This window comes from Portunus trituberculatus, chromosome 34 (assembly GCF_017591435.1).
Source record: "Portunus trituberculatus isolate SZX2019 chromosome 34, ASM1759143v1, whole genome shotgun sequence".
Taxonomy (NCBI): domain Eukaryota; kingdom Metazoa; phylum Arthropoda; class Malacostraca; order Decapoda; family Portunidae; genus Portunus; species Portunus trituberculatus.
Genome location: NC_059288.1, coordinates 5,426,817 through 5,439,316, shown reverse-complemented (window position 1 = coordinate 5,439,316; position 12,500 = coordinate 5,426,817). Strand labels below are relative to the sequence as shown.

The window sequence follows — 12,500 nt, the reverse complement described above, 5'->3', positions numbered from 1 at the left end:
CGAAGTTGTTGGGGTTTATAAAGGTGTTTTCGTGGTTCTGTTGAGAGTTTAAGACGCTGCAATGGAAGTTATTGAGGTTTTGGGTGATTTTAGCGTTTATTGGGTTGTGGTGGGAATTAGTGGGGTTTATAAGGGTGTTTCCGTGGTTCTGTTGAGAGTTTAACATGCTGCAGTGGAAGTTATTGGAGTTTTGCGTGGTTTTGGGGTGGTTTTAGCGTGTTTATTGGATTGTGGTGGGAGTTGTTGAGGTTTTTTAAGTGTTTTTCGTGGTTTTAGTGTGTTTGTTAGGGCATGGTGGAAGTTATTATTTCTTTAAGGATTTTTTGTTATTTCAATGAGTTTAATAGGTTGTAGTGGATGTTCACCTAGCAGTAAATAGGTACGGGATGTAACTCGAGGGGTTGTGGCCTCGCTTTCCCGGTGTGTGTTGTGTGTTGATGTGGTCTCAGTCCTACCCGAAGATCGGTCTATGAGCTCTGAGCTCGCTCCGTAATGGGAAAGACTGGCTGGGTGACCAGCAGACGACCGAGGTGAATTACACACACACACACACACACACACACACACACACACACACTGCAAACATTTAAACATTTCTTGCCTCTAGTTTTCATCCTTCACATAACATTTCCACATGACTGACTGAATGAATGATAGATGACTGACAGAAAAGATACCACAAAATATTTTACATAAAAGCATGACTATATACTTTTGCCATGATTCCTGACGGAATGAATGACGGATTGTCTCCCGGCCTTCACGATGCAAAAAGAAACACCAACAACATAATTTCAAAGACGTGATTACAATATACCACTATTTTGTTTCGTGACTGACCACCAAAACTGAATCAACGCTTATATTCAATGACAATAATGAAAGAGAAGCTAAAAAGATACGTTTAAAATATATATAAAACGCAGATAACGCATGCAGAGAGAGAGAGAGAGAGAGAGAGAGAGAGATTAGCGGCAAGACAAGAAGCAAGCAAGCAAAATCAAGCCAAATAACAATACCTGATAACTCACCTGGGTATTGAGATGATGACAGCGGGCCTTTTAAATGTCCAAGCTAGCACTATTTCACGGGGACTTTCACTTCACTCTTGCTTCTCCACACACACTGTTAGGATGGACGAAAAGGGTTAGGATGGATGGATAAAGATAGTAGGAGGTTCAGTAAGGCCTGTAGGATACTAGGATAAGAGGAGGAGGAGGAGGAGGAGAAGCAGTTGGCGTTAGGTCTTATACGCTTCTTGTGAGGCTTGGGGAGTTACCGCGTCCCTCTTGTGTGTGACCAGTTCATGTTTTTTCCCCTGCAATATCTCTTTCCTAGCTTCTTTCTAACAATAAACTCGTGTGTGTACGTGTGTGTGTGTCTACGTGCGGGTTACAGTTTCAGGGTTTTCCTAGAGTTGTTGTTTTTTTCCGTTTTGTTTGTAACGTATTTAAGAAATGAAAAGGATGTGTTGTAAGTAATGTTACCACTTGTTATCTTTTTCTTTCCTCCTCCTCTTTTCTTCTGGTAGTGTCTTTGTATATTCTTTCACGTTCTTTCTCCTGTTCTGTGTTTTGTCATGTCTCTTTCGTTATTCCTTCCTTTCTACGTCTTCTCATTCACCGTTTCATTCCATTCCATTTCATACGCGATGCAGGAAATGCTTGGATCATTGCGTAAAATTTCACCAATCGCTATCGTCCCACTCCTCTTCCTCCTCCTCATCCTCTTATGACCTCTTGGCTGTTTATATACCAAAGCAATCTACCAATCTACCTAATTTCTCTTGTCGTCTCTTCTTGTTTCTACTTTTATCTCATCACATCTCTCCTCTCCTCTTCACTACGACCGTTGCTGGCCTAGTCACGTGATAGCTCGAGGCGGTCAGTTTGTGGGGGGGGAGGCAAGGGAGGAGGACAAGGAAGAGGGAGGAGGAAGATGAGGGATAGGGAGGGGCAGAGGGGATGTGCGTATACGAGGCGAGTTTGAAAGAGGAACTGAAAGAAAAGAGAAAGGTTAAAAGGAAGATGCAAGTGAAGGAAGAAGTTAAGAGAAAATAAGGTGAGAGAGAGAAAGGGGGGAGGAAGAGGAGGGTGAGGAGAGTGCGATCGAGAGGCGGGAGGTGAGGGATGAGGAGGATGGGGAAGAAGGGAGGTGCGTATACGGTGAGTTTGAAAGACGAACAGAAAAAGATGAGAAGAAAGGTTAAAAGGAAGATGCAAGAGGAAGAGAGGTTGAGAGAGAAAGGAGAGAGGAAGAGAAGAAAGGAATAGAGGAGGAAGCTTGAAAAAAAAAAACTCTCTTACTATGAAAACAGATACTACCTTTTTTCATTTTTTTTTTATTTCTGCTGGACTACATGGAACCCAATTTTGTGTTTGTCTTGGACATAAAAATTGAGAAATAACAATTGGCTTCATTTCTTTCTGTTTAAAACTTGAAAAATATGTCTCTGAATTTAACATTATGCTTTCCTTTGTCTCTCTGTAACAGATCTAAAGAAAAACTGTCCGTCAGTGTTCCCATTTAGCACAGGAAGCGGTTTTTGTACTATGGGGACAAATACCTACACAAATAATAATAATAATAATAATAATAATAATAATAATAATAATAATAATAATGATAATAATAATAATAATAATAATAATAATGAATAATAATAATAAAGAATCACGAGTGTATAGGCGCGTCACCTACACATACATATATAAATACATACATACAAACATACATACATAACACGATGCCTCCCTCCCTCAGCTCTCCTTTCCTGTGTGAAAATCAATGTCAATACCCCGTGGCGGTGACTCGCTAATTCATGTTTCCGAAAAAAAAAAAAAAAAAAAAAAAAAAAGTAGAAACGTTAATGGTTTGTAAACGTCTCCTATAAAAGATATGAGGATAAAATTAAACTTTGACATACATAAAGAATGATACCAAATTGCAAACATGAAATATAGGCGAGAGAGAGAGAGAGAGAGAGAGAGAGAGAGAGAGAGAGAGAGAGAGAGAGAGAGAGAGAGAGAGAGAGAGAGAGAGAGAGAGAGAGATTCAGTTTCCAAGAGATAAACCAAAATCTATAAATAATAATAATAATAATAATAATAATAATAATAATAATAATAATAATAATAAAATAATAATAATAATAATAATAATAATAATAATCTATAAATAATAATAATAATAATAATAATAATAATAATAATAATAATAATAATAATAATCTTGGGAAAAAAATTGTACAATAGTTACATTTCACCTCAAATTTCCTCGATCACTTTCTTTACTTTTCATTCCCTTGCTTATCGGAAAAAAAAAAAAAAAAAAAAAAAAGTCAAACACTCAAAACCAACACAAGAATCCATTTCAGCTCCTCGCTTTATTCACGCCACTTCACTAAGGCAGGCTTCACTTTCCTCTTCTCTCAATACAAAACAAGTGAACCCCATGGCAATACTTCTCTCCCTCTTCCTCTCATCTTCACTAACTCATTCAGTTTTCACAGCAGACTGACAGAATAGCTTGGGTAATTCTGTCATAATACTTCCTTCTTGCATTCAATCATTCTTCCAGCATTTTTACAGCTTTTCCAGACATCCTTTAAGCATTTCACAGCTTTCCACACATTCTTCCATCATTTCACAGCATTTCACTTATCCTTCCACCTTTTTACAGCTTTCCAGACTTTTCTAAACATTTTACAGCATTCCACATATCTTTTCAGACTTTTTCTATACATTCTACAGCTTGCCAGACATTTTTCCAGCATTTAACTGCATTTTTTGACATTTTCCAGTATTTCACAACTTTCCATGCAATTTATAGCTTTCCAAACTCTTCATGTACTTCACAACCTCCCATACACTTCACATCTTTCCAAAACAATATTCCTTGCAAATTTTGTATCTCTAACTTATTCTTCCCCTAAATTTGCCTAGGTACAAAATATAACAGAATGGTATGTGTCATTTTTCAACAAGAGATGACAGAACACACATCACAGTAAAGAATGAACAAGAAAAAGAAAACAAAATAGGCTCTCATTGGAATGCATATTTAGTGTAGTAGTAACTTTTTTTCCTTTTTGAGAGAGAGAGAGAGAGAGAGAGAGAGAGAGAGAGAGAGAGAGAGAGAGAGAGAGAGAGAGAGAGAGAGAGAGAGAGAGAGAGAGAGAGAGAGAGAGAGAGAGAGAGAGAGAGAGAGAGAACCTGCCTGCTTTACCCTACACACACACATGTACTTGCCTCTATCTCGCCAGTGACAGGTGAGGGAAGTCTTTCAATAAGGAAACACTTGGTGGAACACGGTAATAGGACAGTGTTGGTTTGGCGGGACTGTGGTGTGGGATGTGGGGGGTGGACAGGGCTTTGTGGAGGGACCCTGAGTTTGTTTGGACTGGTTTTGAAGCACTGTGGTTTGTTCAACTGTTATGGGGAGTAATGGAGTGAGGCTATGAATAGACTGGAAGGAATAGAACAGAGTATGGTTAACTGTATGGTTAGCTGTATGGCTTAGAATGCGGATAGAGAAAAGAGTGTGAGTATTATAAAGTATTATTATGTATGTGTCAAAACATGAAAGATGATTTAGTTTACAGAAGACAAGAAAAAAAAAAAAATAAATAAAAAAAAAAATAAATAAATAAAAAAAAAAAAAAAATAAATAAATAAAATAAATAAAAAAATAAATAATCTAATTGTTTATGTCTATTGTGTATGAGTTTGTGTGTATGAATCAATTATATATATAAAAAAAAAAAAGTTGAGTACTATGTATATGTCAGAAATGAAAAGATAACTTAGTATGCAGAGGATAGGAGTAAAAATGTATAAATTCATGTATAATAGTGGAGGAAGAGAAGCAAAGCACAAGTTGAGTAATGAAATGCAAGAGGAAAACAACGAAATAAGGTTGAAGCAGGGAAAAAAAAAAAAAAAAAATAAAATAATAATAATAATAATAATAATAATAATAATAATAATGTGCTAAAGAAATGCTTGGAAGTAAATCATGTCAAGAAAGATAGAAGTAATGTTTTGAAGTAAATCATGTTAACTGAAAGACATGCCAGTGATCATATAAAGTATCGGAAGTGATCAAGAAAAAAAAGGTCGAGTGTCACAGGAGAGAATGTTAACAGACAAACAGACAGACAGACAGACAGACATTTCCACTAGCACCTACCCCTCAAGACACAAGACACACCTTAACACAAGTCAGGACAAACTGGTAGGACTGTATTCTGAAACACTCTGTTCTCCAACCAAGACTATTTTCAAAGGCCACAGAGATAATTAGCTGGACTCTTAAGACTGTTACTCTGACAATAATGTTGAAATCTTGATATCACTAGAACCATAAAACATTCAATTTTTAAAACAAGTCATTTCATTACAGTTATTTTCAAAAGATACAGAAATGATTAGCTGGATTATTAAGACTGTTTCTCAAGTTTATAATGGCAAAATCTTATTCATCTGTCACTAAAACATTAAAACACACTCAATTTTAAGACATGTCATCTTACCAAGACTATTTTTCAGAGATGATTAGCCACATTCTTAAGACTTTCTCCTGATAATAATGCAAAAATCTTGTTAATTTGTTACTAGAACCATAAGAACATGAATTTTAAAACATGTGCCATTTCACTATGGCTATTTTCAAAGGACACAGGACCCACAGAGATGATTACCTGGGTTCTTAAGACTTTCTCTGATAATAATGTAGAAATCTTGTTAATCTGTCACTACAACCATAAAAACATTCTCAAATTTAAAACATGTCTGTCTATTCACAGCTATTTTCAAAGGTCAAAAAGATGATTAGCCAGGTTCTGATAATAAAATAGAAATCTTGCTTATCTGTCACTAGGACCATAAGAAGACCCATCATTTCAACAAGTGCCATTGAGTGTAGTGGAGGTGCAGTGCGGAAGTATTTCAGAGTACCGTCAAAGTACAAACAGAGGAAAGGGAAGGTTACGCAGAAATACTTTGGAGTCAGGAAACTGACATAATGCTTCTAATTTCTAATTTCATCAAATTTTCTCTTCAGTGATACACTGTAGTAACATTCACACCAGGGCCTCTTCTATTTTTTTTTTTCTTCTTTTTTTCATTTTTCTCTCCTTACCACTACTATTATGACATGCTGTGAGGACATGTGTGTGTGTGTGTGTGTGTGTGTGTGTGTTTTTAATTACCATGGCCTGAGCTAAAAACACCTTTCAAAACCCATATCACTTCACCATGACTATTTCAAGGATTCTCAAGAGTGTTTCTCCAGTTGGTAATGTAAAAATCTTGTTACTTTCATTAGAACTATACTCTTTCACCTCCATGTGTGTGTGTGTGTGTGTGTGTGTGTGTGTGTGTGTGTGTGTGTGTGTGTGTGTGTGTGTGTCTCACATATGATCAAGTGGACAGAATCCCTGAATATGAACCTTAGCACTTAAGCATAGTATAATTACAGCTGACTAAATATTTAAATCCTACTTGTAGATAATTAAATCTCCAAAAAACTGCTCTCATGAACAATAACTGAACAAGCTTTAGTTGTGAAGTTGCACGTGTCTCAGCACTCAAGACACATTTACGAAGGTAGTGTAGTATCTCTCAAAACACAAGGATCACTTCACATTCAAACTCCGTCACTCGTAAACAAACTGCCTGTCACTTCCTTTCAAATTGCTTGGTTTTATTTTTTTTGTCTCTCACTTCATTCTCTCCCATTTCATATCTAAGGTGTGGTTTAAAAGTCACCTCATTTTCTCTCTCTTTAATATAAAAATCAGGACAGTTGTTTCCAATTTCCCGATACAGAGAAATGACTCACGCAGTTTGTTTACGCAGGCGACGACGAACGAGTGAATCTGACAAACTAATCTCGGTGATGGAAAAAAGAAGGAAGAGTTTCAATCAATACTACTACCATTCATTCATAAACTTTTGAACTGTGTAAAATAACAAGCCCTGTTGTGTGCTGCGGCTTCCACACCGCCGAAGTCAAGAGAAAAACGAAAAGGATCAGACAGCTTGCCGGAAAACTAACGGATTCCGAATGACGTTAATGGATCGCCAAGTATACGAACGAAAATATAATAATGATAATAATAATAATAGCCAGTTGGACACCGAACGGAGGATAAACAACAGTACCAAACACCAACACATCCAGAGACGGGTAGTAGAGGGATTCAAGCAAACATTACACCATGGAGGAAAACAAAAACTTTACAAAAAGTCAATGGTGCGGGATTTACGAAAGAGACACGAAATACCACGCGACAGAACAGATACGCACGCACGTAGGTGGGTAACTCCTTGTCTCCTGCCCATGATGACTGTTAAATAATATGACTAGACTACAAAACAAATGTGAGAATGTGTCAGGGAGCAAGCACCAAACCAACACACAGGTTCTCTTCACATCTTTAGGGACAGACAATGGTGTTTTCTTGACTGTATAACCTTGGACTTCTATTCTCTTCTCTCACAAAGACTATTTTCAAAGGCCACAAACATTACAAGTCAGATTCCCAAGAGTGTTTTCCCTACAGATGTAGAATCATGGTTTAAGTACCACTGGAATTATACAAACACTCTTAATAAAAAACCCAATAACTTCCACTGAATCTATTAAACACTGGGTGAAGCTGCAAAACAATACATACACTGCAGATTCACACAGGACATGCAGGTATTTACAATGATATTCCAAAGCGTATACACTCACACATACACGAGCAATGAGGTGGTGTGTCCCTGTGATGTAGGTAAACTAACTGTGCCATCAGCAAGGAGACCAGCACTACCACTGACACATTCTCAGTTTTAAACCCTGTTCCCGGGAATATTGGAGTCGTAGAAGGGGAGGCAATGAGACATAAAAAATGGCAGTGTTCCAAGGAGCTCTTCCTGGCAGTAGTGTAATGAGCAAATGAAAAGAGAGAAACACAGAGAGAGAGAGAGAAGGATCCACTCAACCGACCATAAAGCGAAATCATGACATTGTAACATAATAATTACACTTTGTACGGCCACTTAAAGTACTGACGTCAAGGGCCTGAGAATTTTAAGCCATCGATGGAAGCTTATGCACAAATGATCTGCTTTACATTACAAGGCCCTGAAGGAATAAGACACATCAAATCCTTCTCTGTAAACTGAACAGAAATTGTGAATTGTTTTAAACTATGAACTCCTGCAAGAAACATTAATTCTAAGCCTAAATGGAACAGAAAATGACAAATACTTTTACATTGACCTCCGACAGAAAATAAAAATCCATGCCTATAAATTGAATATAAATTAACACATAGGCTAGTGGACTGCTTTATATTAATCTACAGAAGTCAAGAATAAGGGACATGACACAAAAATAGGCATCTCATACTGATACCTAATGCACTCTCACCCTCACCCTTCACAAGACGTCAGTACTTTGAGGCAACTGTACCACACTCAGACAGAAATTGAGGCATCAAGTTAATATTCTCCAAGACAAGTTTCTCATCGGAAGTCGAGGTTCGGAGACGACTTGCTGCCAACGGTAAAAACACAACGTAATAATATAATACATACACTGTTTGCTGCTGCTACGTGTTGGAATATTGAAGTATGATACATTCCAGGCTGAGAACGAAAAAATACGAGAACAAACTGTAACTGACCATTCAAGTGTGCATGAAGGAGACAACAGATCTAGGAAAAAAAAATAATTAATTAATTAATTTTAAAAATATTAAAATAAATAAATAAATAAATAAATAAATAAATAATAATAATAATAATGTCAAACTATTGATATAAAGTGGTGACTGGAAAGTGACAAGCTTCATAAAAAGAGAAAAAAAAAGTAAATTCTAGTTATTACTGAAGCAATCTCTGAAATATCTCACTCGTTATAAACATGTGATAATGAAAAGAAAATGTAAAGAAAATATAGATAAATAATTCAGAAAATCAAAAACCAAAAATGAAAAAGTGACAACTGCAGTAACTGAAATCTAATGAACGAATAAAAAATAAAAAAAAAATAAAAAATAAATAAAAAAAAAGAAAACAGCATTGAAACAGACAGAGATAAACAAACTTCCTGACCGTTCCTTGTCAATACTGTACACACCCTAGTACACCCCTGACCGTAGCTACACCTAGTACACTTCCCACCAACACAAGGTAACGCACATTCATGGCCTGTACAGGATACGGAAGATTCATGAATGATAACGCTTTGTACTGTCATCATTAGGTATACAGAGAGGAGAGAGGAAAATTAGATATAGTCATTGTACCTTTGCTCCCAGAAGTCATGCCTCGGACTCTAGCTCTTGTGATATCAGTAAAGGTTTAGTATATATATAATGAATTGAGCTTTACCAGATAAAAAAACTACTAGACTCTTGATCTTGTGAAGTTGAATAAGGATTTGATATATATAATTAATGAACTAAAATGTACCAGATAGAAATGGTTATAATGGCTAATGAACAGATAATTTTGTGAAGTAAAAATTGATACAAACTCTTGGTAATCTTGTCACTGAAATGAGTAGGGCTGACAGGGCTGTGTGTGTGTGTGTGTGTGTGTGTGTGTGTGTGTGTGTGTGTGTGTGTGTGTAATTCACCTCAGTCGCCTGCTGGTCACCCAGCCAGTCTTCCCCATTACGGAGCGAGCTTAGAGCTCATAGACTAATCTTCGGGTAGGACTGAGACCACATCACACACAACACACACCGGGAAAGCGAGGCCACAACCCCTCGAGTTACATCCCGTATCAATTTACTGCTAGGTGAACAGGGGCCACGCATTAAGAGGCTTGCCCATTTGCCTCACCGCTTTCCGGGACTCGAACCCGGGCCTCTCGATTGTGAGTTGAGCGTGCTAATCACTACACTACGCGGATGTGTGTGTGTGTGTGTGTGTGTGTGTGTGTGTGTGTGTGTGTGTGTGTGCGTGTTGCTTTGTTTGGGTTACCTGTGTAGGATTGCCAGCCTGGTACACATAAACCAGTGATTTCTGCATCTACAAGTCAAGTAAAACAAATTATATGAAAGAATCAGAAGCTTTATACAAGATCCAAAAATTTCTGTAGCAAAAACACTGATAATCTGAACTTGTAATAGGAAATGTGTCTGGCACTAAAGTTTACCCGAATTATTGTGTGTGACCTGGCATGGCTCCTGAGGGCGGCAGTACACACACACAGACAGACAGACACTAAATGGTTAATGGCAGTAGTAGTAGTAACGGTACAACAACGCCTTCAATAAAAAGTTTCCCTCCATCTCTTCTTGCTTCTTTTAGGACTTGTGGAATGTCATCATGCTGCAACACTTGACATATCTTAAGGAGTTGAGCATGGTGGAAATTATGGCAGTGATAATACTTGAGGCCAGCGGGAGGCGGAGAAAGTGGCGGTGCTTCCTTCCCTCAGCGCACCAGCAGAAAACTAAAACACCAGTAATAAAACCTAACAGTACAAAAAAAAATAAATATAAAAAAAGGACTATCACACCGCGTACAAAAAAAGTGGAATACAAAATACAACACATCACCGCTATAATACAAAACCGTAGAAAGTGACAAACCAAGAGATCATAGATTAGTTGGTCGTCTCTCCCTCCCGCCGGCCTCACAGACTGTCAGCATTCTTTGGCAACAAAACAAGTTATACAAACACACGCCAACACGTGACACCACACACCGCACTGCTCTCGGCTTCCCGTGCCACGGAAAACGCAAATCATGTCTCACAGAAGTCCCAAACCAAATGAGTACACATTAAAAAACAGGAATTGGTGTGTATGTGTGTATATGTGTGTGTGTGTGTGTGTGTGTGTGTGTGTGTGTGTGTGTGTGTGTGTGTGTGTGTGTCGGGGAAACAGAACATAAGACACATCACTGCTTCCTCATGTCCTTCCCAGACGCTCAGCACCTCGTGAGTCGTCTGTCTCGTCTCATTCTTCACTCACATGCACAAATACTCGCCTGGCGTCCGAGTCTCCGGATAAATATAAACATAAAACAAACGCGACTTATATACATGACTAAACAATAGCATAATAACTTGTTTCACGTGGTTGCTTTGGGCCGATCCTTCCTTCCTTAAATCCATCTTTCGGACCGCTTCTTTCCCCTGTCCGAATTGATTTCATGTTATTATGGAGTTGTTCTTGCATTTCTTTTTTTTTTTACTTTTTTTTGTATAATGAGTCTGTGTTCTATGATGGTGTTCCCCACGGATATATTTTCCTGGCCGTCTCTCCCTAAGCAACCATATCACAAACTTAAGTTGAGGCCGTGGTCGTGGACACAAACTTGGCAGCATTCAAGTCACTCACTCTGGCAGTGTGCAATGAACACAGTCTTAATGTGGCTGATGGGGGTGTGGGGTGTGGGAGGTGGGGAGTGTTTGGGGGGTTGGTTGATGCCTTAAAACACACTAATCACTTTTCAAGGCTGACTGACTGAGTGACTGTAGTGACTGAGCAACTGAGGGACCCACCTTCCTGACTCAGCACTGACTTGAGGGGGTGATGGGGCTCTGATGGGGCTAGGGGACGTAGCAAAGCCTCAAGCACTGCAGCAAGCACAGCAGTCCATCTTGAGGTCTGCAGGAACTTGCATTATGAGGAACTTGGACAGTCCCACTCTATGAGGTACTGAACTTTCTCTTCGAAGCTGATCCGCCGAGCTATCACGTGGAATTTCTCCCCACTGGCGATGCGGTTGGCCGCTCCAAAGTAGTTGTTCACCGTGGACTTGAGGTCGCTGAGGGAGAAGCCAGACTCGGCCACCTTGGGCTCCTCGCCGGCCTCGCTGCAAGCGTCCTTGGCGGTGGAGGAGAGGCGACCATTCAGGGCATAGTCCACACAGTTCTTGATGCTGTGTGCGCCGTTGAGCCGGATGCCGTTGGCACCATTGAGGCCGGCGGAGGCGTTGTGGTGGTGGTGGTGCAGGAGGGACACCAGCTTGCCCTTCTCACCCTTCTTCCTCACTTTCCGCCGCTTCACCTCGCCGTTCTTGCCGATGCGGATGTCGCTCTCGTTCAGCTTTCGCTTGAGTGGACGCACCACCGGCATGCCGTAGCTCAACGAGTCCAGGTTCAGGAATGGGTTGTTCTGACCCTCAAAGTTGGAGGGCGGCGGAATGAAAGAGTCCAGCGTGCCATGGGAGGAGGTCTCGTCCCCGCTGGTGTCCCCGGGAGTGAGGCAGGTCGGGGTGGTGACGTCCAGCCCAGACTTGGTGACGGAATGCATGTTGTTCCCCTGCGGAGGAGAGAGGAGGCTAGGAGGGAGGCACATGGGGGATGGAGGGCCTGGGGCACACTGGAGAGAAGGACAGAGGGAAGCAAGTACAGTGGAGCGATGGACAGAGGGATTATCACACTCTGGAAGAAAGGACAGCAGATGTATACCAAAAAATTACCCAGAGAAAAAGGAGGGTTGGAGGGAGATAAATGGGTGTTGAAAAGAGGAGAGGAGAAAAG

General features: G+C 39.5%; 2 protein-coding genes across 7 annotated transcripts in view; both read right to left on the bottom strand.

The window, feature by feature from the left end:
* The window catches only part of LOC123512713 (L-ascorbate oxidase-like), a 26,698-nt gene extending 25,371 nt beyond the window's left edge, over window positions 1-1,327 (bottom strand). Inside the window, exon 1 of the mRNA XM_045269266.1 lies at window positions 1,032-1,327. The gene's annotated coding sequence lies outside the window, so the exon portion shown is untranslated. The remainder of the gene's footprint in view (window positions 1-1,031) is intronic.
* Window positions 1,328-10,864: 9,537 nt separating this feature from the next.
* Window positions 10,865-12,500, bottom strand: part of LOC123512712 (metal-response element-binding transcription factor 2-like) — a 16,687-nt gene continuing 15,051 nt past the window's right edge. For all 6 annotated transcript variants that reach the window (XM_045269260.1, XM_045269264.1, XM_045269262.1 and 3 more), the window contains exon 12: window positions 10,865-12,279. In XM_045269260.1, coding sequence (XP_045125195.1) covers window positions 11,638-12,279 — 642 coding nt within the window. In that variant the 3' untranslated portion in view covers window positions 10,865-11,637. The remainder of the gene's footprint in view (window positions 12,280-12,500) is intronic.